The 27,565-nt window shown below is 45.1% G+C and overlaps 1 protein-coding gene across 12 annotated transcripts in view; it reads left to right on the forward strand.

The window, feature by feature from the left end:
- The window catches only part of SEC11A (SEC11 homolog A, signal peptidase complex subunit), a 78,192-nt gene that overhangs the window by 14,380 nt on the left and 36,247 nt on the right, over positions 1-27,565 (forward strand). For 9 of the 12 annotated variants that reach the window (XM_063652885.1, XM_063652892.1, XM_063652883.1 and 6 more), the window contains one exon: positions 17,085-18,551. In XM_063652885.1, coding sequence (XP_063508955.1) covers positions 18,501-18,551 — 51 coding nt within the window. In that variant the 5' untranslated portion in view covers positions 17,085-18,500. Of the gene's footprint in view, positions 1-17,084; positions 18,552-19,726; positions 19,863-27,565 lie in introns of those variants that run through there. The other 3 variants (XM_063652890.1, XM_063652886.1, XM_063652889.1) reach the window with 3 other exon arrangements.

Genomic DNA, 27,565 nt, shown 5'->3' on the forward strand with positions numbered 1-27,565 from the left:
ATCCCAGCGCTTTGGGAGGCCAAGGCAGGCAATCACCTGAGGTCAGGAGTTCAAGACCAGCCTGGCCAACGTGGTGAAACCCTATCTCTACTAAAAAATACAAAAATTAGCTGGGCATGGTGGCAGGCACCTATAATCCCAGCTATTTAGGAACCTGAGGCAGGGAGAATTGCTTGAACCTGGGAGGCGGAGGTTGCAGTGAGCCAAGATCATGCCACTGCACTCCAGACTGGGCAACAGAGTGAGACTCTGTCTCAGAAAAAAAAAAGGAGTGGGGGGATTTGCTGGATTTGCCAACCCACTGGTCTTTACTGAAGTATCTTAAGGGTCACTAAAGTGTCACAGCAGGTGACTCATGGCAGAGAAGAAAAGGGAGCAAGAACGGTGAGGCAGTAAACCACATGCAATCTGAGAACACTGACTTTGCAATGAAACGGAAAAGTAAGACATTAACCAGAAAGAATAACAGAGTGAAATGAGGTATATTTTTCTTTCTAAAGGTCAGAAAAGCTGTGCTACTGCTATTTCTTCTCCTTCTTCTTCCTCTTCTTCTTCTTCTTCTTCTTCTTCTTCTTTCTCCTCCTCCTTCCCCTTCTCCTCCTTCTCCTTCTCCTTCTTCTTCTTCTTCTTCTTTCTCCTCCTCCTTCCCCTTCTCCTCCTTCTCCTTCTCCTTCTCTTCCTTCTTCCTTCTTCCTTCTTCTAAGGTAAAGGCAGCAGTCGTAGAGCTGGCAGGAGAGGGAGGAATAGGGCTTCAAAAACTCAGCTGGAGGCCATGAGCAGTGGCTCACACCTATAATTCCAGCACTTTGGGAGGCCGAGGTGGGCTGATCACTTTAGGCCAGGAGTTCAAGACCAGCCTGGCCAACATGACAAAACCCCATCTACTAAAAATACAAAAAAAAAAAAAAAAATTAGCTGGGCACTGGACTCCAGACTGGGTGACAGAGCAAGATGCTATCTCAAAAAAAAAAAAAAAAAAAGTCAACTGGAATATGATGCCAGCATAATACTATTGTAATTAGCTTCTCTGGGCCAGACATTTTCCATAAGAATATGTTATTCCCAATTTACAGAGGAGGAAACCGAGGCTCAGAGAAGCTAAGTCATTCGCCCAAGATCACACTGCTAGTCAATGGCAGAGTTAGGATTTGAGTCCAGGTGATATGACTCCAAAACACCAAAGCTTGCCTGCCTAATACCAGAGACAAGCAGAAATGTTAGCACTTTGAGGGAGAGGGGATACTTCTGTCAGCACCGAGGAAGGAAGAAAGGATTGGAAGAAACAGATATACTAATGATTTATGTTCATTTATTATTTAGAATTATTCTCCTTCCCACACGAATATATAAGAATATAGATTTTTAAAAATTTCTTTTGATTTATTTGTTTTTTTTTTTGGTTTTTGAGATGGAGTCTCGCTCTGTTGCCCAGGCTGGAGTGCAGTGGCGCAATCTCAGCTCACTGCAACCTGTGCCTCCCAGGTTCAAGCAATTCTCATGCCTCAGCCTCCCGAGAAGCTGGGATCACAGACACCCGTCACCATGAGCGGCTAATTTTTTTGCATTTTTAATAGAGACGGGGTTTCACCATGTTGGCTAGGCTGGTCACAAACTCCTGACCTCAAGTGGTCCACCCACCTTGGCCTCCCAAAGTGCTGAGATTACATGGGTGAGCCACCAAGCCCGGCCAATTTTTTAAATTTCTTTTGAGACAGGGTATTGCTTCGTCACCCAGGCTGGAGTGCAGTGGTGCAAACACAGCTCACTGCAGCCTCAGACTACTGGGCTCAAGTGATCCTCCTGCCTCAGCCTCCCAAGTAGCTGAGACTACCAACGTGCACCACCACACCAAGCTAATTTTTGACATTTTTAGTAGAGATGGGGTCTCACTATGTTGCTCAGGAGAGTCTTGAACTCCTGAGCTCAAAATATCTTCCCACCTCAGCCTCCCAAAGTGCTGGGATTACAGGCGTGAGCCACCATGCTTGGCTGAAAGCATATAGATTTTTTTTAAGTTGGCATGATCTGTTTACGTGACCAAGCACCTTTAAAAAAAAAAAAAAAGGCAGGCTGGGGACGATGGCTCATGCCTGTAATCCCAGCACTTTTGGAGGCTGAGGTGGGTGGATCACTTTGAGGTCAAGAGTTCAAGACTAGCCTGGTCAATGTAGTGAAACCCCTGTCACTACGAAAAAAAATAAAAATAAAAAAATTAGCTGGGTGTGGTGGCAGGTGCCTGTAATCCCAGCTACTTGGGAGGCTGAGGCAGAAGAATCACTTGAACCCGGGAGGCAGAGGTTGCGCTGAGCCGAGACCATGACATTGCACTCCAGCCTGGGCAACAAGAGCGAAACTCCATTTCAAGGAAGATATGTATATATGTACAAAAAAATAGCCAGGCGTGGTGGCAGATGCCTGTAATCCCAGCTATGCGGGAAGCTGAGGCAGGAGAATTGCTTGAGCCCGGGAGGCAGAGGTTGCAGTGAGCTGAGATTGCGCCACTGCACTCCAGCCTGGGCAATAAAGCGAGACTCTGTCTCAAAAAAAAAAAAAAAAAAAAACCCCAATGCAAAAAATTGGCATGATACAGAAAGTCTGACTTTACATAGAAGAAAATTCAGGCAAAGAACCAAGCTGAACTTTTGTGGTCAGAAAATGAACTGGACATGGCCAAGAATGTTAAAGCTGAGTATTTAGAACAGTGGTGTGGCTAATTGATTCACCCAGCTCTCTACCCAAATGGTTGCTTCATAGGAGAATCAATCCTCCCTTAAATACTCCCTTAATTCAAGAGAATGGAGGGGAAAATAGTTTGCATATATTGGCAAGTTGTTTATTGCAACTACAAGGATTTTTGTGATGTATGTCTCATCTATCAATATTTTCTGATGAGTGATTTCAAAATATCTGTCTAAAGAACAGACCTAGGCCAGGCGTGGTGGCTCACGCCTGTAATCCCAGCACTTTGGGAGGCCGACGCGGGCGGATCACGAGGTCAGGAGATCAAGACCATCCTGGCTAACACAGTGAAACCCCGTCTCTACTAAAAATACCAAAAATTAGCTGGGCGTGGTGGCGGGTGCCTGTAGTCCCAGCTATTCGGGAGGCTGAAGCAGGAGAATGGCGTGAACCCAGGAGGCGGAGTTTGCAGTGAGCCGAGATTGCGCCACTGCCCTCGAGCCTGGGCAACAAAGCGAGACTGCGTCTCACAAAAAAAAAAAAAAAAAAAAAAAAAGAACAGACCTCATTTATTTGCCAAACTCTCACATGCAAAAAATGCAGAAAAAAAAAAACCAAATCATAAAGCAAAGGGAACTGTACAGTTTCGTGGGCAGGTCAGAACCAGAGACATAAAAACTGACAGCCGTGGTAAGCAAATTGGACAAACAGGACCTAAGGACTAGGACATGGTGAGGGGTCGCTCCTGCTGCTATACCAATGCTCTAACCCCAGTTGTTACACCAAAAGGTGTTGAAAAAAATGCCAAGGTTCAAGGCCATCTAGTAGACCAGGAAAGTACTGGAAAAGCAGATCTGACCAAAAAGGAGGTCGCCATGTGACTCAGCTTGCAAATCAACCTCTACATGCCAAGCCCACCTATTTCTCAGGAAAATCCTGTTTATCACAACATACTTGGTGTAAAAATATGATGAAAGTGAGGCCAGGCACGGTGGCTCATGCCTGTAATCCCAGCACTTTGGGAGGCCAAGGTGGGCAGATCACCTGAGGGGATGAGTTCGAGTCCAGCCTGGCCAAGATGGGAAACTCCATCTCTACCAAAAGTACAAAAAATTAGCCAGATGTGGTGGGGCATGCCTGTAGTCCCAGCTACTCAAGAGTCTGAGGCAGGAGAGTTGCTTGAACCCAGGAGGCAGAGGTTGCAGTGAGCCGAGATCATGTCACTGCACTCCAACCTGGGCAACAGAATGAGACTCCATCTTTAAAAAAAAAAAAAAAAAAAAAAAAAAATTGGCCGGGCATGGCTCATGGCTGTAATCCCAGCACTTTGGGAGGCCAAGGCAGGTGGATCACCTGAGGTCAGGAGTTCAAGAACAGTCTAACCAACATGGTGAAACCCTGTCTCTACTAAAAATACAAAAACTAGCCCATCTGGCGGCACATGTCTGTAATCCCAGCTACTCAAGAGGCTGAGGCAGAAGAATCACTTGAACCCAGGAGGGTGAGGCTGCAGTGAGCTGAGACCGCACCATTGCACTCCAGCCTGGGCAACAAGAGCAAAACTCTGTCTCAAAAAAAAAAAAAAAAAAATTTAAAATTAAAAATTAGGTCAGGGATAATGGTTCACACCTGTAATTCCGCCACTTTTTGCGGCCAAGGCAGGTGGATTAACTGAGCTCAGGAGTTCAAAAGCAACCTGGGCAACATGGGAAAAACCCATATCCACAAAAAATACAAAAAATTACCTAGGTGTGGTGGTGCGCACCTGTAGTCCCAGCTACTTGGGATTTCTTGAGCCTGGGAGATTGACTGCAGTGAGCTGTGATTGCACCACTGCACTCCAGCCTGTGCAATAGAGCAAGACCCTGTCTAAAAAAAAAAAAAAAAAATTTTTTTTTTAACTCGTTGGACCTGGTGGCATGTGCCTGTAGACCCAGCTATTTGGGAGGCTGGGCCTGAGGCTGCAATGAGCTTTAATCACATCACTGCACTTCAGCCTGGGCAACAGAGTGAGACTCTGTCTCTAAAAAATAAATAAATGTGTAATATAAAAAACAAATGAAGTTAATTTTGATAATATACTTTTCTCAATATATCAAAAGTATTACCTGCACAGCAAAAGAAATAATCAACAGAGTAAACAAACAACCTACAGAATGGGAGAAAATATTTGCAAATTATTCATCTGACAAAGGACTAATATCCAGAAACTACAAGGAACTCAAACAACTCAACGACAAAAACAAATAACCTCCTTAAAAAGTAGGCAAAGAACACGAACAAACATTTCTCAAAAGAAGACACACAAGCAACCAACAACATATGAAAAAATACTCTACATCACCAATCATCAGAAAAATGCTAATTAAAACCACAATGAGATACCATCTTATACCAGTCAGAATGGATATTATTAAGCCAGGCACGGTGGCTCATGCCTGTAATCCCAGCACTTTGGGAGGCTGAGGTGAGAGGATTGTTTAAGCCCAGGAGTTTGAGATCATCCTGGGCAGCACAGGGAGACCCCATCTCAACAAAAAATAAATTTAATTGGCTGGGCACAGTGGCTCACACCTGTAATCCCAGCACTTTGGGAGGATTATACTAAGTGAAATAACTCAGAAACAGAAAATCAAATAGTATATGTTCTCATTTACAAGTGGGAACTGAACAATGGGCATACATGGATAGAAAGATGGAAATAATAGACAATGGAGCCTCCAAAAGCGGGGAGAGATGAGAAAAATGAGGAAGGGAGATGAGAGTTGAAAAACTACCTACTGGGACCATGTTTACTATTTGGGCAATGGGTACACTAGCATCCTAAACCTCACCATTATGCAATATATCCGTGTAACAAACCCATACATGTATTCCTTGAATCTATAGTAAAAGAAGAGGAACGGAGGTGTACTTGAGAATAGTAGTTAATGAGCATTGTTTTTCTAAATTGATAGTTTTAGAGCAGTCCACTAGCATAAGCCCATGTCACGTGACCAATGCCATGTGTTCTTTTTGTTTTGTATTTAAAAAAACAAAAAAGTACTGCTGGGCACAGTGGCTCGCGCCTATAGTCCTTGCACTTTAGGAGGCCAGGGCAGGAGGACTGCTTGAGGCCATGAGTTCAAGACCTGCCTGGGCAACATACCAAGACCTTGTCTATAAATTAGCCAGGTGTGATGGTTAATATTGAGCGTCAACTTGATTGGATTGAAGGATGCAAAGTATCATTCCTTGGTGTGTCTGTGAAGGCATTGCCAAAGGAGGTTAATACTTGAGTCAGTGGACTGGGAGAGGAAGACCCACCCTTAATCTGAGTAGGCACCATTACCTTGGCTGCCAGCACAGCTAGAAAAAGCAGAAGAGGGCTGGGCACAGTGGCTTACACCTGTAATCCTAGCACTTTGAGAGGCCGAGGCGGGCGGATCACAAAGTCAGGAGTTTGAGACCAGCCTGGCCAATATTGTGAAACCCTCGTGTCTACTAAAAATACAAAAATTAGCCAGGCGTGGTGGTGGGCATCTGTAGTCCCAGCTACTCCGGAGGCTGAGGCAGGAGAATCACTTGAACCCGGGAAGCGGAGGTTGCAGTGAGCCGAGATCGTGCCACTGCACTCCAGCCTGAGCGACAGAGCAAGACTCTGTCAAAAAGAAGAGACAGGAGAGGAGAAAAAGAAAAAGAAAAAGCAGAAGAAAGTGGAATGAACAGACTTGCTGAGTCTCCTGACCTTCATCTTTCTCCAGTGCTGAATGCTTCCTGCCCTCGGACACCTTCAGCTTTTGGACTCCTAGACTTACATCAGTGGTTTGCCAGGGGCTCTTGTGCCTTCTGCCACAGACTGAAGCTGCAGCTTTTCTACTTTTGAGGTTTTGGGACTCAGGATGGTTTTCTTGCTCCTCAGCTTTTAGATGGCCTGTTATGGGACTTCACCTTGTGATCGTGTGAGCCAATACTCCTTTTTTTTTTTGAGCTGGAGTTTTGCTCTTGTCACCTAGGCTGGAGTACAATGGCACAATCTCGGCTCACTGCAATCTCCGCCTCCCGAGTTCAGGCAATTCTCCTACTCAGCTTCCCAAGTAGCTGGGACTACAGGCATGCACCACCATGTCCAACTAATCTTGTATTTTTAGTAGAGATGAGTTTTCACCATGTTCGCTAGACTGGTCTCGAACCCCTGACCTCAGGTGATCAGCCCACCTCAGTCTCCCAAATTGCTGGGATTATAGGCGTGAGCCACCGCACCTGGCCCAGTACTCGTTAATAAACTCCCTTTCATATATACATCTATGCTATTAGTACTGTCCCTCTAGAGAACCCTGACTACACCAGGCATGACGGCATGTGCCTGTAGTCCTGGCTACTCTGCAGGCTGAGGTGGGAGGATCGCTAGAGCCCAAGAGTTGGAGTTTGAGGCTGCGGTGAGCTATGATACAGCCACGGCACTCCAGCCTAGTCAAGAGAGACCATGCTTAAAAAAAAAGTATGATCATCCCTTCTTGAAATCAGTGTAATTAGTAGTTTATATTCTTTTTTCATACCAAGTCTTCCATATCTAGGATGTATTTATCAATTGCAGTACATCTCAATTTGGACTAAGCCTCATTTCAAGTACTCACAAGCCCCATGTGGCGAGTGGCTATTGTGTTGGACAGTTCAGACATAGAAACCACTCTTAGCATTTCAGCATTAGAGTATTTTCTTTGTACTTTTTTTCTCTTTTCTTCCTCCCTTCTTTTTTTCTTTGAAAACATGTTTAATTGGGTAAGCTGGATTTTTAAGGAAGTGAGGAAAATTCATATTCTGAGAGCCTCTAGTTTTAAATTTTAAGTGTTTCCAGTACAGCTCTCCTTTGTTTATCTGTTTTTAAGTGTTTTTGTTTGTTTGTTTGTTTTTTGTGACAGAGTTCTGCTCTGTCACCCAGGCTGGAGTGCAGTGGCACAATCTCATCTCACTGCAACCTCTGCCTCCCAGGTTCAGGCAATTCTCCTGCCTCCACCTCCTGAGTAGCTGGGATTACAGGTGCACGCCACCATGTCCGGCTAATTTTTGTATTTTAGTAGAGACGGGGTTTCACCATGTTGGCCAGGCTGGTCTTGAACTCCTGACCTCAGGTGATCCGCCTGCCTCAGCCTCCCAAAGTGCTGGGATTACAGGTATGAGCCACCATGCCTGGCCCTATTTTTACTTTTTTAAGGTGGGGTCTGGCTCTGTCACCCAGGCCGGAGTGCAGTGGTGCAATCTTGGCTCACTGCAGCCTCGACCTCCTGGCTCAAGTGATTCTCCCACCTCAGCCCCCCAAATATCTGGGACTACATATGCGTGCCACCACACCCGGCTAATTTTTGTATTTTTTGTAGATATGGCGTTTCACTATGTTGCCCAGGCTGGTTTCAAACTCTTGAGCTCAAGTGATCTGCCCCTGTTGGCCTACCAAAGTGCTGGGATTACAGGCATGAGCCACAGTGCCCTGCTGTTTGTTTGTTTTTAAAAACCCAGGTGTGGCCGGGTGCTGGTGGCTCAAGCCTGGAATCCCAGCACTTTGGGAGGCTGAGGTGGGCAGATCATGAGGTCAAGAGATGGAGACCATCCTGGCCAACATTGTGAAACCCCTTCTCTACTAAAGATACGAAAATTAGCTGGCCGTAGTGGCACATGCCTGTACTCCCAGCTACTTGGGAGGCTGAGGCAGGAGAATTGCTTGCACCCGGGAGGCAGAGGTTGCAGTGAGCTGAGATCGCGCTACTGCACTCCAGCCTGGGCGACAGTGAGAGACTCCATCTCGAAAAAACAAAACAAAACAAAACCAGGTGCACAGATTCTTTTGGGAAGATAAAAAGGCAGGAGAAGCCAGACGTGGTAGCTCATGCCTGTAATCCCAGCACTTTGGGATCACAAGTTCAAGAGATCGAGACCATCCTGGCCAACATGGTAAAACCCCACCTCTACTAAAAATACAAAACTTAGCTTGGCGTGGTGGCATGTGCCTGTAGTCCCAGCTACTCGGGAGGCTGAGGCAGGAGAATTGCTTGAATTTGGGAGGCGGATGTTGCAGTGAGCCGAGATTACGCCACAGTGCTCCAGCCTGGGCCACAGAGTGAGACTCCATCTCAAAAAAAAAAAAAAAGAAAAAAGGCAGGAGAATGTGTTGCAGGTGCTGCTGCTGAACACTCATTTCCTTTTATTCATTTGTTCATTTCTTTTCTCTCTCTTTTTATTTTTTATTTTTTGAGACAGGGTCTCATTCTGTTGCCCAGGCTTTAGCACACGTAGCTAATTTTTTCTCATTTTTTGTAGAGATGGGCCTCCCTATTTTGTCCAGGCTGGTCTTGAACTCCTGGGCTCCAGCAATCCTCCTGCCTCAGCCTCCGAAAGTGCTGGGATTACAGGCATGAGCCATTACACCTGACCCATTTTTTCTCCTAACAGCAGTTACTGGACATCAACTATGGGCCAGGGACTATACCTTGGGATAGCTTTACAGACATATTGCCTGGCTTGTGAAGCCTACAATTTACCAGAGGAGCCAGACAAGTAATGACAATAAAATGTGATAAGTGCTGTGATAGAGGAAGAAAGAAGGGCTCAGTAGCTGCCTGGGAGAATAATTTAAGCCATTTTAGGAGATAAGAGAAGGCTTTGGTGGTTGGGGGTGGAGGGAATGATGTCTAAGATGGAACCTAAAGATTGAGTAAAGAATGGCTAAGCAAAGGGGAGAAGGAAGGACTAGAGAATGTCAGAAAGCGCGGGTTTAAGGAATGCCCAGAGCCTTTTGGGGAACTGAAAGAAGTTATGTGTGGTTAGGGCCTCCAGGGTGAGGGGTGAGGCTGGTATTGTGCATTCTTCTCCGGGCAGCCTTGTTAACAGTGGGAGTTGGGAGGCAGGATGTTGACAAATCTGGACTAGGCAGGCCCAACACAGGAAGTACTCCACCCCAAAAATATTCATTCACCAGTTCAGTTCGAGTTCACCAGTTATAGACCCAAATGGGTTAATGAGCTTTTCTTTAGGACAGCAAGAATCTCTGGTGAGGCACTGACACCTTATTTTAGATTCAGAAGATTGAACATGATAGAAGTTCCATGTAATAAGAGACATATAAAAATATTGGCCGGGCGCAGTGGCTCATACCTGTAATCCTAGCACTTTGGGAGGCCAAGACGGGTGGATCATGAGATCAGGAGATCGAGACCGTCCTGGCTAACACGGTGAAATCCTGTCTCTACTAAAAATACAAAAAATCAGCCGGCCTAGTGGCGGGTGCCTGTAGTCCCAGCTACTCGGAAGGCTGAGGCAGGAGAATGGCGTGAACCCAGGAGGTGGAGCTTGCAGTGAGCTGAGATGGCGCCACTGCACTCCAGCCTGGGCGACAGAGCGAGACTCCGTCTAAAAAAAAATACGTATAGGCCGGGTGCGGTGGCTCACGCCTGTAATCCCAGCACTTTGGGAGGCTGAGGCGGGCAGATCACCTGAGGTCAGGAGTTCAAGACCAGCCTGGCCAACATGGTGAAACCCTGTCTCTACTAAAAATACAAAAATTAGCCAGGCATGGTGGCAGGTACCTGTAATCCGAGCTACTCGGGAGGCTGAGGCAGGAGAATTGCTTAGAATCTAGGGGGAGGAGGTTGCAGTGAGCCGGGATGGAGCCACTGCACCCCAGCCTAAGCGACAGAGTGAGACTCTGTCTCAAAAAAAAAAAAAAAGTACATATAAAATATAGGTATGGGGGCCAGGCGCGGTGCCTCACGCCTGTAATCCCAGCACCTTGGGAGGTCGAAGCGGGTGGATCACCTGAGGTCAGGAGTTTGAGACCAGCCTGGCCAACATGATGAAACCCCATCTCTACTAAAAATATAAAAAATTAGCTGGATGTGGTGGCTAGCGCCTGTAATCCCAGCTCAGGAGGCTGAGGCAGGAAAATCGCTTGAACCCGGGAGGCAGAGGTTGCAGTGAGCCAAGATCGAGTCATGCACTCTAGCCTGGGCAACAAGAGTGAAAACTCCACCTCAAAAAAAATAGATAGATAGAAAGATATGGCCAGGCACGATGGCTCACACTTGTAATCCCAACACCTTGGGATGCTGAGGTGGGAGGATTGCTTGAACCCAGGAGTTCAAGACCAGTCTGGGCAACATAGCAAGAACCCATCTCTACAAAAAATAAAAACATTAACCAGGTGCGGTGGCATCTGCCTCTAGTGTCAGCTATTCAGGAGGCTGAGGTGAGAGGATTGCTTGAACCCAGGAGGTAGAAGCTGCAGTGAGCTGTGATCACACCACTGCACTCCAGCCTGGGTGACAGAGGGAGACCCTGTTTCAAAAAAAAAAAGAAAAAAGAAAAAAAAGAAACAGGTGAGGAGCTAATGAAAAGGCAATTAACTCTGACTTGGGGAGGTCTGGACAGGCCTCTAAGTAGGAGGACATTCTGATAATAGCCATGATTTACTGATTTACTAAGTGTCAGGCACTGTTCTCGTGGTATTTTGTTTTGTTTTGTTTTGTTTTTTTGAGATGGAGTCTCGCTCTGTCACCCAGGCTGGAGTGCAATGGCACGATCTCGGCTCACTTCAACCTCTGCCTCCTGAGTTCAAATGATTCTCCTGCCTCAGCCTCCCAAGTAGCTGGGATTACAGGTGCACACCACCATGCCCGACTAATTTTTTTTTTTTTGTATTTTTAGTAGAGATGAGGTTTCACCATATTGGCCAGGCTGGTCTTGAACTCCTGACCTTGTGATCTGCTCACCTCAGCTTCCCAAAGTGCTGGGATTACAGGCGTGAGCCACCACACCCGCTGTTTGGTTTGTTTTTAGAGAGACAGGGGTCTTGTTCTGTCACCCAGGCTGGAATGCAGTGGCTGGATCATAGCTCACTGTGGCTTTGCACTCCTGGGCTTAACTGATCCTCCTGCCAGGGCCTCTCAAAGTGCTGGGATTACAGGTGTAAGACACTGCACCTGGCGTCTCTAGTGGGTTTTATTCATTAGTTCACTTAATCCTTTTTTTTTTTTTTCTGAGACAGAGTCTTGCTCTGTCTCCCAGGCTGGAGTGCAAGTAGTGCAACCATGGCTCACTGTAGCCTCAACCTCCCGGGCTCAATGGATCTTCCCACCTCAGCTTCCTGAGTAGTTGGGACTTCAGGCATGTGCCAACATGCCTAACTAATTTTTGTATTTTTTGTAGAGACAGGGTTTCACCATGTTGCCCAGGCTGGTCTCAAACTCCTGGCCTCAGCAATCCACCTACCTTGACCTCCCAAAGTGCTAGGATTATAGGCATCAGCCACTGCACCCGGACTAGCTCACTTAATTCTAATAATAATTAAAAAAAACCCTGGGTGCTAAAATATCTGTTTACAGATGAAGAAATGGAGGCATATAGAGGTAAAGTAACTCATCTAGAGTCACACAGTAAGGGTTAGAGCAGTTTGGCTCCAGAGATCACTTCTTTAATCCCTATGACATATGCTGGAGTATAGGTGGTTGAGTATGTCTGGACTGTAGGGTAACAAGTTGGCAAGGAATGTCAGATATCAAGTTGATGAAAGAGGCAGTAGCCTGCTGGGCGCAGTGGCTCACGCCTGTAATCCCAGCACTTTGAGAGGCCAAGATGGGTGGATCACCTGAGGTCAGAGGTTTGAGACCAGCCTTACCACCATGGTGAAACCCTATCTCTACTAAACATACAAAAATTAGCTAGGTGTGGTGGTGCACATCTGTAATCCCAACCACTCAGGAGGCTGAGGCACAAGAATCGCTTGAACCTGGGAGGTGGAGGTTGCAGTGAGCTGAGATCATGCCACTGCCCTCCAGCCTGGGTGACTAAAAGAAAAGGAGAGGAGAGGAGAGGAAAGGAGAGGAGGCAGTAGCCAAATCACACAGATTCAGCGTGAGTACCTTGAAGAGAGGCTCTTAGGAGCCTTTAGGTAAATATTTTAAAGTACTTGAATGTATATATAAATGATTGCTAATGAATGTGATTGTATTCTGGATATCCATATCCAGATTTACACAAGCCACATTTCCAGTGGTGATTCACTGCCTCAACAGATTCCTATAGGATCCCTTAACCTATCAAGAGGGATATCAAGAGCCAATTCCCTGTCATTAACTATGAGATCCAAGAGCTCAAAAGGCAACTCTTCCAAGAGGGAGGAGGTGCAGGCCCAGTTAGAGGGGAGAGGCTAAGTGTGTCCCCACTCTTGATCCTCTACCCACACAACATCCACATTCACAACAGGGATCTCTCCTCTCTAAGGACTCACAAAACAAACATCAAGGCCCCTTTCTTCTTTCAGCTAAAGCAGTACAGCCAAGCAGGAAATTGATGTGTCCTCCCCAACCCCCATCACATATACGCACATACCAACCCAGAAGGCTGGTGCTTCCCTCTTACAGCTGTCCCGGCAGCTGTCTGGGACTTTTTAAAGAGAGCTTTCCAAAAATCTTCCAGGGAGACTTGGGTGACTCCAGTAATCTCTCTGCACAGAAAGTGCCTTTGATTTTTGAGAATGACATTTCTGTTATCCCATGCTATACAGAGCTGCTACATCTTTTAAAACCTTGGTCTCTGATGTCCATAGCCACTGGGTTGGTAGGCAGAAAGTTCCATCTCTGCATCCGCCTGACCTGACCTCAGGCAACCCCCAGCAAACTGAGATAGATCCTTGTGGGAGATGGCACCAGGGAAGAGCCACATCTCCAGTGTGGCCTATGCACCAGCTTGCTGTGATATGCCTGGGCCATTTCCTTTTCTGGCAGGGTCATAGAGGACCTTCTGCTTCTACCCACCACTTCCTACATTGAGAAGGTGAAGGAGAAACTGGTAAGATTATAATTATTTTTAATAGAGTTTTAAAAACATGAAGTCAGGCCGGGCGTGGTGGCTCATGCTTGTAATTCCAGCACTTTGGGAGGCCGAGGGGGGCAGATCACCTGATGTTGGGAGTTTGAGACCAGCCTGACCAACATGCGGAAACCCTGTCTCTACTAAAAATAAAAATAATTAAATAAATAAATAAAAATAAATAAAAATTAAAAAATAAATAAAAAATAGCCGGGCGTGGTTGCGCATGCCTGTAATCCCAGCTACTTGGGAGGCTGAGGCAGGAGAATCACTTGAGCCCGGGAGGCAGAGGTTGTGGTGAGCCGAGATTACACCATTGCACTCCACTCCAGCCTGGGCAACAACAACAACAAAAAACCCCACATGACGTCACTTTGCTTCTGCTGGTAGAGACCATTGATTTATACAGAAGTGGTTAACCAGGGCTCAACCATAATGACAGACCTTCCTAGCCTAGAATTTGTGTATCAGTTTGAACCCACTTCTTGTTTTCAATAATTATTAAATTCTTTGTCCACTTACCATTTGTCATCCATTGTGACAACAGCTTTCTTTCTTTCTTTCTTTCTTTCTTTTATTTATTTATTTTTTGAGATAGAGTCTCTCTTTGTTGCCGAGACTGGAGTGCAGTAGCACAATTATGGCTCACTAAGGGATCAACCTTCAGGACTCAATCGATCCTCCTAACTCAGCCTCCTGAGTAGCTGGAACTACAGGCATGTGTCTCCACACCTGGCTAATTTTTAAAATTTTCTGTAGAGATGAGGCTTCCACTATGTTGCCCAGGTTGGTCTCGAACTCCTGGGCTCGAGTGATCTGCCCACCTTGGCCTCTCAAAGTATTGGGATTACAGGCGTAAGCCACCATGCCCAGCCCCCAACAGCCTTATTTACATGTATTATTTTGTTAAATCCTCAAATGACATAAATTCTTTTCTATTCCTACTTTACACACCAGAAAACTAGAGATTAAAAAATTGCTAACTGAGCTGGGCATGGTGGCATGTGCCTGCAGTCCCAGCTACTTGGGAGGCTGAGTGGGAGGATTGCTTGAGCCTGGGGGGGGTCTAGGCTGCAGTGAAGGGTGATCACATCACTGAACTCCAGCCTGGGTGACAGAGTGAGACTCTGTCTCTAGAAACATTAAATTAAATAAATTTTTTTGGAAAAAGAGTTAACTAATTGGTCCAAGATCAAACAGCTGGCAATTGATCTGTGATTCAAAGCCAAGTGGGTCTAACTTAACCCTTCCCTCAGGGGGGCCAGCAGGCTCTCTATAAAGGAAAATGCCAGACATAACACTGTGATTGACAGGGCCCAAAAGACTTATGTGTCAGAAAGACTGCCATCCCAGTCGGCAGAGAAAATAGCATGTCAGAGTCCCACATTTGGAAAATTGAATTCCTTAGGCTTTACATCTATATCAAGTCTGGGATCACCTGTCCTAAATATTTAGGATATTATGAAATATCCTAAATATTTTCATAAGAGACACCGAGCAGTACAAGAAACCTCATTAAGCCTTTGCAGATCCTTCTAGTTTATATCACTCTCCCCTGGTCCTGTTCCTTTCTCATGCATTTTTTTTTTTTTTCCAGACAGAGTCTCACTCCATTGCTCAGGCTGGAGTGCAATGGTGTGATCTTGGCTCACTGCAGCCTCTGCCCCCCGGGTTCAAGCGATTTTCCTGCCTCAGCCTCCGAGTAGCTGGGACTACAGGCACCTGCTACAATGCCTGGCTAAGTTTTGTATTTTTAGTAGAGACAGGTTTCACTATGTTGGCCAGGCTTGTCTCAAACTCAACTTCAGGTGATCCATCTGCCTCGGCCTCCCAAAGTGCTGGGATTACAGACATGAGCCACCGTGCCTGGCCTAATTTTTAGTTTTAGTAGAGCGGAGGTCTCACTTTGTTGCCCAGGCTGGTCTTGAACTCCTGGGCCCAAGGGATCTTTCCCCCTTGGCCTCTCAAAGTGCTGGGATTACAGGCGTGAGCCACCGTGCCTGGCCTGACACCCTTTTTAAGCTCCCCACAAGCCTCCCCAACTGAACTGACTTTTGCCACATCTGAAACTCCACAGGACTTTACACCTCTCTTAGGGCTCTTTTCTACACATTACAAGATTGATACTCATTTAAATAGTTGCTGGCGCTCACTTTTAGATTTGAATTCAACATTAATAGGCATAGGCCAAGGGTTCTACTAGCCAGAATTTAGACTAGAACCCATATTTAACATTTATTAACAAATACTTATTGAGTGTCTGCTACATGTCTGGTACTCTTATGGGAGCTGGAGATAAAGGGGTGGACAAAGACAATGTCCCTGTCCTCATGGAGTTCACATGTATTTTCTTCCACAAGTCTTCCTAAATTGAATACATTAGGAATTTTTTTTCAACTCAGTAAGTGTGGGGTGCCTACAGGCAGCAGTTTTTGTAGGTAACAAAAATACACACACACACACACACACTTTTAAATTCAACAAGTATTTATTGGGTATAACATGTGCTAGGCTGTGTTCACCACTAGGAATTTAACAGTGAGCCAGACACCAGTGGTTTCTTTTCCTTTCTCATAATAGCTTTATTGTGATATAATACACATACCATACAATTCACCAATGTAAAGTGTACAATTTAATGGTTTTGAGTATATTCACATAGTTGTAGAACTAGCGTCCCCTAAAAGAAACTCCATACCCATTAGCAGCCACTCCCCATTTTCCCCAACTCTCCCAGCCCTAGGCAACCACTGATTTCCATCTCTGTGGATTTGTCTATTCTAGATATTTCACCTAAATGGAATCATGCAATACTTTGTCTTTTGTGACTGGATCCTTTCACTAAATCTGTTTCAAGGGTCATTCATGTTGTAGTATTTCCTTTTGTTGCCAAATAATATTCCATTGTACCAGAGGAATTATTAGTACATTATTCCAATATACCACATTTATTTATCCCTTCATTAGTTGATAAACATTTCAGTTATTTCCACTTTTTAGCTATTATGAATAATGCTGCTGTGAACATTCATGTACAAGTTTTTGTGTGGACAAACGTTTTCAATTTTCTTGGGTATATACCTAGCAGTGGAATTGCTGGTTAATATGGTGATTCCATCTTTAACCTTTTTTTGTTTGTGTGTTTTGAGATAGGGTCTCACTTTGTCGCCCAGGTTAGAGTGCAGTGGCATGATCTCGGCTCACCGCAACCTCTGCCTCCTGGGTTCAAGCGATTCTCCTGCCTCAGCCTCCCCAGTAGCTGAGATTACAGGTGCCCACCACCACACCCGCCTAATTTTTGTATTTTTAGTAAAGACGGGTTTTCACCATATTGGCCAGGCTAGTCTGGAACTCCTGACCTCAGGTGATCTGCCTGCCTCAGCCTCTTAAAGTGCTGGGATTACAGGCATGAGCCACTGCAGACGGCCCATCTTTAACCTTCTGAGCAACTGCAGCTATTTCCCAAAGTGGCTGCACCATTTTACATTCCCACCAGCAGTATATGAGGGTTCCAATTTCTTCACATCCTCCCCTAAACTTATTATTATTTGTCTTTTTTATTACAGCCATCCTCCAATAAATTCAAGTTTTTATTTTGGAATGACTTTCCATTTAAAGAATTTCGAGGATACTGCAAAGAGTTCCAGTATATCCTTCATTCATCTTTCCCTAATGGGAGAGAAGGATTATTTAAAAAAAAAAAGAGAGAAATGATACCAAGTAATCCAGCTTTAGTCTTTGTTGACTGAAGTGGGTATTAGGAGCTTTGGCCAGTCAAAGCAAAAGGTAGCGAAAAGATAGTCACATCAAGGTGTCCAAGTTAAGAAAACCAGGCAGTAGAATTCAAGGAGACCATGTCAAATCCTGTCAGCAGTCAAGGTCAGAAAGGAAGCCACTTCCTAACGACCCACACCACTGGTGGTCTCATCACGCTGTTGCACCATTTGGATGTTTTCTAATTGTCCCGGGCTGTTTTCTCTCCAATTGGACTGTAAACTCCTGGCAGGCTCAGGCAGTGGTTTGAAGGTCTCTCACACGGTCCAACCTTAAGCGAAAAGCACGGCCGGGCGCGGTGGCTCACGACGGTAATCCCAGCACTTTGGGACGCCAAGGCGGGCGGATCACCTGAGCTCAAGAGTTCGAGACCAGCCTGGCCAACATAGTGAAACCCTGTCTCTACTAAAAATACAAAAATTAGCCAGGTTTGGTGGCGCGCGCCTGTAGTCCCAGCTACTCGGGAGCCTGAGGCAGAAGAATCGCCTGAACCTGCGAGACGGAGGTTGCCGTGAGCTGAGATTGCGCCACTGCACTCCAGCCTGGGCGACACAGTGAGAAAGAAAGGAAAGAGAGAAAGAGAAAGAAAAAGAGAGAGAAAGAGCCAGACAGCAAGCAAGCAAGCAAGCACCTCAACAGAGACGTAAAGAAAGACAGAGACAGAAAGAAAGAAAGCACCTCCTCAGCTTCCCATAGCGCAGACTTGCTCGACCAGAGAACCTACGGTCAGACGACACATCCACTGCCACACCCATACCCAAGCCGGGACGCGGAGCCGCTTCTACCCGCCCACACCGGAGAGGTTGCTCGCGATTGGCCGGGCGGGCACAGAGGCCCGCCTTCCGAAGGTGGCAGGGCAGCCTCCTCATCTAAGCCTAGGTCGCCGCCTCGGAGAGGGGCCGCGGGGCCGAGCGCGGGAAGTGGCGTCCAGTCGGTTTTTGGCAGGCGAGAGCCAGAGGGTGAGAACCCTCCCACGGCGAGGCCAAGCCCTGAGACTGGACTAGCAAGGTGGTGAGTCTGTCAGCTCTCCGCAGCTAAGGGGCGCGGGGGGCGGGGATCGTGCCCGACCCTGCCAGCTCCCGCCCCGGAAGCGGAAGTGCAAGCACTGCGGGGTCCTGTCCAGTGTGAGCCAGACCCGAGCTCCAGTAGTTCCGCCCGCTGGTCATCGCGCCCTTTCCCCTGCCGGTGTCCTGCTCGCCGTCCCCGCCATGCTGTCTCTAGACTTTTTGGACGATGTGCGGCGGATGAACAAGCGGCAGGTGAGCTTGGCCGTCCTCTTTTTTTCCTGGCTCTTCTTGTTCCTTCGAGGCTGCTGCTGCGGGGCCCGGCGGACCCCAGGGTCCTGGTGTGAGGATCTGAGCTGGTCTGATACCCGGGTCATTCCCTTTCTTTGGCGACTGTGGCCAGAGGCCGCCTTGTCCGCCTCATTATTTTTAACCCCGAACTGATTCAGGGCCTACCTGGGGCGGGGCGGGAAGCGGTGTCTTCATGTTCCATTCCTCCCACTGAGGCAGGGGAGCAAATGGAAACCGTACGCGCTTGAAGTGGGAGTTGTGGTTGTGGTTGCTTATTGTTTTAGTCATTTTAAGGCGGCGGACTCTTGATTTCTCCAGTCGGAGCGACTCCAGGTGGTTTCGGGAGAGACGAGGTTTAGCCGGTTTCTGGGGCGCTCAGGAAGGCGATTGTAGGCCCCACAAAAGCCGTTTTTGCTGCTTTCAGCTCCTTGCAACCCTTTAGTAGAGCTGAACCGTAGCGGGCTGCACCGACTTTGACTTGGACCACTCTGGGCTCCGAGTTGGAACAGTTACACTACTTGCCCTTGCGTCCGCTTAGCACTAAGGTGGCAGCCCTCGGAATCTATGGTTTTACAGTCCAATATCAGTGCCACGGGGATCTGGAAATGTAGGTCTCCTGATTTTGTCCTTACACTTTACTCTACTTTGATCTTCTAGATCGTATGCCAAATAGTACTGAGAATATTGTTGTAATTATTTAGTCCTTAGAAAAGGTTGCTCTGTTTTATCTTTTGCGCCTAGTGTGTCTGTAGAGCCTAGTTTTGCTGCATCGGACTTTTTGTTTGTTTGTTTTAAACAGTATTTTACTGTTATAATTATCCTGATGTCACCATTAAGTGTTTTTTTTCCCTTGGAATTGCATTTTTTGTACTTATAACTGCCACTTAGGGAAGTAGATACACAACCTTTCCTTACTCCCCTTCAGGCCTTAGCTAGCTCAGTGTCAATCCTGTCAGTCAGAATTGAGCATTCTATAAAAATTGCGCAAACGTTACTTTATGTCTTTATGACAGCACTTCAAATTTTTACCTGCATAGTGTTGTCTTTTTTTAATCCATATTTGGATTTCTAGATGCCACAGATATTTCTCTGAGGAAAGTATTTATTTTGAGTCTGATATTTATTGTACTCTATGCTAGGTACAATGAGAGAAATGCAAAGATAGTTAAGAAAGACTCGGCCTTCAAGGAGCCTAAATGTGTAGAAAAGGACTAAGGCAAAACAATAACTTTTTTGAGCTCTTGCCATGTGTGAAGCACTTTATACATCTGTAAGGTAGGTAATGTTGTTCTTATTAAACATGAAGAAAATGAGACTTTGTGAGAAGCAATACAGTATAGAAGTTAAGAGTATGGACTGTAAAGCTAGATTGCAGAGGTTTGAAGTAGCTCTGCTAGTTACTGGCTGTGTGACTTTGAGCAGATTACTTAACCTGTCTGTGCCTATGTTTACTTTTATTGTTGTAAAAAGATATGCAACATAAAATATTACACTTGAACCGGTTTTAAGTGTATACTTCACTGACATTAGTTGCATTCACTATGTTGTGCAAACGTAGAGTCGCTATGAAGATTAAATGAGTTAATTCATATAAAGCCCTCAGAAGAGTGTCTGGCACATGGTGAGTATTGGCTGTGCTGTGGTCGATGTCATTGTTAGAGAGCTTTAGTGATTTGCTTAAGATAGAAGGTAGACTGGGTGCGGTGGCTCACGCCTGTAATCCCAGCACTTTGGGAGGCTGAGGCGGGTGGATCACAAGGTCAAGAGATTAAGACCATCCTGGCCAACATGGTGAAACCCCCTCTCTACTAAAAATACAGATATTAGCTGGGCCTGGTGGCGCACGCCTGTAGTCCCAGCTACTCAGGAGGCTGAGGCAGGAGAATCGCCTGGGAGGTGGAGATTGCAGTGAGCTGAGATCGTGCCACTGCAGTCCAGCCTGGCGACAGAGTGAGACTCCGTCTCAAAAAAAAAAAAAAGGTATATGGCAGGATGTGGATTTGATCTCAGGTCTTACTTTAAAGCCTGAACACTTGGATAAAGAAGGATATGACCTGTTCTAGCAGTGGTAGGAAAATTTTGAGAGATTCCAGTCAGGGCATTACGAACAGCTTCAAGGAGAAACTAGCATTTAAGCTGGATCTTGAAAGACCTTCTTAATAGCTTCATCTTTAACCTGGGTTGGTTAGCATTCCAATAATCAAAAGGGAAGGAATTAACTCAGCACTTGCAAACCTGCTAGATAGGCTCTAAAGCATAGAGATATATAAGGTACTTTTCCTGCTCTAACAAAATGGACAGGAAGAAAGAACAGAAACATGAAGATACAATGAGTAGGCTACTCTGCCCTGTGTTTCTCTAATATGGAGTGATTGTGGTTCAGAATTCATTGCATCTAGGACATTAAGGGTTAGTGGGAGTTGAAATGGTAAAATTATCCTCCCTGGCCTCCCAGAGGTTGTTAGGAATGGATAGGAGGGATTGGATATGATGGGGTGAGGGAGAGTTATGAAATGAGGTCTTTATCTGTACATAATATCTAGGAGAAAGAATTGACAATACATGTAGATACTGAGAATCAAACGAAAGAGGGAAACTAGAATTTTGTTTTATTCCTCTAAAAGTTGCTATTATTTGCATAACTTCTCTGCTTATACCTAATTACATATTACATATATGTTGTGTCTGATTACTTTGAGTTTTTTTTTTTTTTCTTATCAGATCTACAGAGGAATACTTTAGTAAGTGAACTCCATCCATTTAAAGTGTACTGTTTGATAAGTTTTTTTTTGTTTTTTTTTTTTTGAGACGGAGTCTCACTCTGTCACCCAGTCACCCAGGCTGGAGTGCAGTAGTGCAATCTCGGCTCACTGCAAGTTCCACCTCCCAGGTTCAAGCCATTCTCCTGCCTCAGCCTCCCGAGTAGCTGGGACTACAGGCGCCCGCCACTGCACCTGGCTAATTTTTTGTATTTTTAGTAGAGATGGGGTTTCACCGTGGTCTCGATCTCCTGGACTCATGATCCGCCTGCCTCGGCCTCCCAAAATGCTAGGATTGCAGGCGTGAGCCACTGTGCCCGGCTGATAAGTTTTTATACTTATGTGTACTGATCACAGTCAAGATATAGAACATGTATATCACCTACAAGACCCCTTCTGTCCCACCTCTAATGTGCTTTTTGTCAGTATAGAGACGTATGCATTTTATATAAATGGAATCATAGAGTATGTATTCTTTGGAGTTTTAATCAGTTTTTAGGCTGGACGCAGTGGCTCATGCCTGTAATCCCAGCACTTTGGGAAGCCGAGCAGGTGGATTGCCTGAGCTCAGGAGTTCAAGACCAGCCTGGCAAACATGGTGAAACCCTGTCTCTACTAAAAATACAAAAATTAGCCGAGCATGGTGGTGCGCACCTGTAATCCCAGCCACTCAGGAGGCTGAGGCAGGAGAATTGCTTCAACCTGGGAGGCAGAGGTTGCAGTGAGCCCAGATCGCACCACTGCACTCCAGCCTGGGCGACAGAGCAAGGCTCTGTCTCAAAAAAAAAAAAAAAGAAAGAAAATAGTATGTTTTAGTTTTGTAAGAAACGGTAAAACACTTTCAGAATGGCTGTACTGTTTTGCCTTCCACCAGCAATGAATGAGAGTTCCTGTTGCTCCACATCCTCCCCAGTATTTCATGTTGTCAGTGTACTGGATTCTGGGCTTTGTAATAGAGGTAGAGGTATGTGGGTTTCTTAGAATTTTTTTTTTTTTTTTTTAAGACAAGGTCTCTCTCTGTTGCCCAGGCTGGAGTGCAATAGCATAATCACAGCTTACTGCAGCCTTGAACTCCTGGGCTCAGGCAATCCTCCCACCTTAGCCTCCTGAGTAGTTGGGACTATGGATGTATGCCACCATGCCTGGCTAATTTTTGTATTTTTTGTAGAGATGGAGTCTTGCTATTCTGCCCAAGCTGGTCTCAAATTCCTGTGCTCGAGTGATCCTCCCACCTCGGATCCTCAAACTGCTGGAATTACAGATGAGAGCCACCACACCCAGCCAAGTTGTTTAAATTAATTGATTTTTAACAGTGCTGCTTGTATTCTTTCTTAGTCTCTGGGTACCACCCTAGAATATTAGGTGATCTTTAAGGTCCTTTTAGCTAATAGTCATATACTATTTTATTTGTATTCTTACCTTTGTTTGGAGTTTGACTTCTTTTTTTTTTTTTTTTTTTTTTTTTTGAGATAGAGTCTCACTCTATTCTGTTACCCAGGCTGGAGTGCAATGACGTGATCTCAGCTCACCGCAACCAAGTAGCTGGGATTACAGGTGTGCGCCACCATGTCTGGCTAATTTTTGTATTTTTAGTAGAGATGGGGGTTTCACCATGTTGGCCAGGCTTGTCTTGAACTCCTGACCTCAAGTGATCTGATCGCCTCAGCCTCCTAAAGTGCTGGGGTTACAGGCATGAGCCACTGTGCCTGGCCTTTAATATAATTTGTTATTCTAGTTTTTTAACAGCACTGTGTTTAACAACCAGCTTGCAGAATTGCTGAAAATTCAGGAAGCTTGTTCCGGCACACCACTGATTAGTATGAGAGGTTTTTTTTTTTTTTTAATTTTTGTTTGTTTGTTTGTTTGTTTTGAGACAGGGTCTCACTCTGTTGACCAGGCTGGAGTACAGTGGCAGGATCTTGGCTCCCTGCAACCTCCTCCTTCCGGGATCAAGGGATTCTCCCACCTCAGCTTCTGGAGTAGCTGGGACTACGGGCCAGCGACACCACACCTGGCTAATTTTTGTGTTTTTTGTAGAGTCTGGGTTTCACCAGGTTGCCCAGGCTGGTTGTGAACTCCTGAGCTCAGCCATCTGCCCACCTCAGCCTCCCAAAGAGCTGGGATTGATTATAGGTGTGAGTCACTGCGCCCAGCCTTAATATGAGCATTTTTTTTTTTTTTGAGACGGAGTCTCGCTCTGTTTCGCAGGCTAGAGTGCAATGGCTCGACCTTGGCTCACTGGAACCTCCGCTCCCCCGGGTTCAAGCGATTCTCCTGCCTCAGCTTCCCAAGTAGCTGGGACTATAGGTGCATGTGATCACGCGCTAATGTTTTGTATTTTTAGTAGAGACGGGGTTTCACTGTGTTAGCCAGGATGGTCTTGATCTCCTGACCTTGTGATCCGCCCACCTCGGCCTCCCAAAGATATGAGTGTTTTTCAGTGCACATTGAGGTGGTTTTTGTGTGCAGAAAAGCCTATTTAGAGTTATCTTTAGTTCTAATAATAATTTATAAAACCTAAAATTTTAAAACTAAATTCCTTCTTAAACTTTTAGAATTTGTTTACAAATCTTATCCTATTTAAAGTGTAGCAAATTTTAACAATCACTTTTTTTTTTTGAGATAGAATCTTGCTCTGTCGCCCAGGCTGGAGTGTGGTGGTACCATCTCGGCTCACTGCAACCTCCACCTCCTAGGTTCACAAAATTCCCCTGCCACAGCCTCCAGAGTAGCTGGGATTATAGGTGTGCACCACCACTCCTGGCTAATTTTTGTATTTTTTTTAGTAGAGACGAGGTTTCACCATGTTGGCCAGCCTGGTCTCGAACTCCTGACCTCAAGTGATCCGCCTGCCTTGGCCTCCCAAAGTGTTGGGATTACAGGTGTGAGCCACTGTACTCAGCCAACAATCACTTTAAGAGCCTATGTTTGGTTTAATTTCAAAGTTAAACATCTTAAAATGATTAAACTTTATAAATTAAAAAATTATTTTAAAGAACTTCGATTATTCAACAAACATGGACTACTTATATAATTTTTATAGATCTGACACTTCTTAAGTTCTCTTAAAATGTTTCAGCACTGTATAAATAGTAAACTTTCTGATTCAAATAATAAATCTAAAACAACTGATTACACATTTTAAACTGAATTTTTAAGGCTGACTTATTACTTCACTAGGCCAAATCTCTTAAATTTTACAAAAGTTAAAATACCACATATAGCTGGGTGCAGTGGCTCACACCTGTAATGGTGGAGGCCGAGGTGGATGAATCGCTTGAACCCAGGAGTTTGAGACCAGCCTGGGCAACATAGCGAAACCCCATTTCTACTAAAAATACAAAAATTAGCCAGGTGTGGTGGCACACGCCTGTAATCCCAGCTACTCAGGTGGCTGAGGCACAAGAATCACTTGAACCTGGAAGGCGGAGGTTGCGGTGAACCAAGATTGTGCCACTGCACTCAAGCCTGGCTGACAGTGTGAGACCCTGTCTCAAAAAAATGAACAGGAAAGGCCAGGTGCAGTGGCTCACGCTTGTAATCCCAGCACTTTGGGAGGCTGAGGCCGGCAGATCACTTGAGGTCAGGAGTTCGAAACCAGTCTGGCCAACATAGTGAAGCCCCGTCTCTACTAAAAATACAAAAATTAGTGGGGTGTGGTGGTGTGCACCTGTAATCCCAGCTACTTGGGAGGCTGAGGCAGAAGAATCGCTTGAACCCAGGAGATGGTGGTTGCAGTGAGCCAAGATCACACCACTGCACTCCAGTCTGGGTGACAGAGCGAGACTCCATCTCAAAGAACAAAACAATACCAAAAACAAAAACAAATATGAACAGAGTTCTTAACATAAGAATATTAACACTATGCACGCTTTCCCTTAAACATTCTATTTTTAATTATAAATCATTCTGGGGTTAAAAATGATAGCTAGGTGCGGTGGCGCACCTGTAGTACCAGCTGCTCAGGGAGGCTGAGGCAGGATGATTGCTTCAAGGAGTTCTAGTCTAGCCTGGTTAACATAGTGAGGCCCCATCTCTTTAAAAAAAAAAAGATATTTACTCACTAATAAAATAAGTATGTTATGCCAAATTATTTTTATGTTACATGTATGTCACATGTAATTTTTAGAATTGACTTCTCTGCTTGCTGAGATTTTTTTATTGGCCAGGATGCGACTAGATCCCTGTCTGAGCCCTGAAGGGACTAAGCAGACTCCCATATATGTGTGCTTAGCTCCCCGCAGGCCACTTATATTGCTTGATTGAATTTGCATTTCTCTGGGTTTTAATTATCTGTATACCTTCCTGCCTAAATGTAAAGTCCTTGAGACTTAATAGGATCCTTCATTCTTTTTATATCTTCCTATCTCTTAGTATCACCCAACTCTTAACTGTTATTGCAGTGATATCTTAACAATTTCTAGATAGCTTTTTCTTTTCTTTTCATTTTTTTTTTTTTTTTTTCCTGAGATAAGGTCTTGCTCTGTCACCTAGGCTGGAGTCCAGTGACGCGATTACAGCTCACTGCAGCCTCAACCTCCTGGGTCCAAGCTATCCTCCCACCTCAGCCTCCTGAGTAGCTGGGACTACAGGTGTACACTGGGTACCATAGTGAGACTCCATTTCATGCCTGGTTAATTTTTGTACTTTTTGTAGAGTTGAGATTTTGCCCTGTTGCCTAGATATCTTTGATACTTTTTTTTTTTTTTTTAATGAGTTGTCCCTCTAGTGAAACATACAGAAACCTAGGAAATTTTTCTTAGACATAGACCTAATATGAATAAATGTGAAGCAAATAGGAGGTGTATCCAACACAGAGGATAAAGCCACTACTTTTTTTGATTATGGAAAAGTAATCTGGTCTTATTTAGGATCAGGAAAATCTTTATTACTGGCAGGTTATCTACATTTATTAATGAATTGCCAAGTTTCAGTGTAGAAATATTGATATCAGTCCCCATTACATACACAAGAAAATCACAAGTAAAATTTTATTGTAAACTGCAATTAACATCAACAGGTATATTCTTTTTTTTTTTTTTTTTTTTTTTGAGACAGAGTCTCACTCTGTCACCCAGGCTGAAGTGCAGTGGTGCCATCTCACTGCAACCTCTGCCTCCTGAGTTCAAGCAATTATCTTGCCTCATTCTCCTGAGTAACTGGGATTACAGGCGTGTGCCACCATGCCTGGCTAATTTTTTGTATTTTTTTAGTAAAGACGGGGTTTCACCATGTTGGCCAGGCTGGTCTTGAACTCCTGACCTCAAGTGATTCACCAGCCTTGGCCTCCGAAAGTTCTGGGATTACAGATGTGAGCCACTATGCCCGGCTGGTATATTCTTTTGAACAGCCAGAAATTATTCTTTATTCCATGTAACTGAGCAAAATCCAGAATACAGTACCATAGTAACAAAGATATTTTCTTGCTACCATTGCTTGATATTTTACATCTGTTATTTTTTTCATAACATTCTCTCCACAAATGACATAAAGACAAGGATGATTATTCTTTTCCACAGCCAGATGGCACAAGCCTATAACAGTAAAGATGAGCTCCCCTTAGGAGAAACTGTGGTTTTAACTCTTCTTCAGAAGGGTTATCTTTTCTGCTCAAGGAAGAAAGTAAGATGTAGAATCCAAACACTTAAGGTGTCTATCCCTTAACTGGAAAATTTTGTCCAAAATTTTGTCCAAAACACATGGTTTATCAGTCAGGGTTTAGTCTGGGAAGAAGAACTACTATGAATATTATTGAATAATGGATTTATTATAGTACTAAAACCTCAGCCGGGCGCGGTGGTTCACGCCTGTAATCCCAGCACTTTGGGAGGCCGAGGTGGGTGGATCATGAGGCCAAGAGATCGAGACCATCGTGGCCAACATGGTGAAACCCTTTCTCTACTAAAAATACAAAAATTAGCTGGGCCTGGTGGCACATGTCTGTAGTCCCAGCTACTCGGGAGGCTGAGGCAGGAGAATTGCTTGAACCTGGGAGGCAGAGGTCACAGTGAGCCGAGATTGCACCACTGCACTCCAGGCTGGCGACAGAGCAAGACTCCATCTCAAACAAACAAACAAAAAGTCTCATACAATTGTAGGAGAAGCTGGATAAGGAAGAGTCTAAAAGTGGGTTAGAGACCCAGAGGAATGTCACTAAGCAGCTCTTCTGAAACACTGGTTTGGGTGGATAGATCTAAGCTTGCCTTGGAGTCTGGGACA

This window comes from Pongo pygmaeus, chromosome 16 (genome assembly GCF_028885625.2).
Source record: "Pongo pygmaeus isolate AG05252 chromosome 16, NHGRI_mPonPyg2-v2.0_pri, whole genome shotgun sequence".
NCBI lineage: Eukaryota > Metazoa > Chordata > Mammalia > Primates > Hominidae > Pongo > Pongo pygmaeus.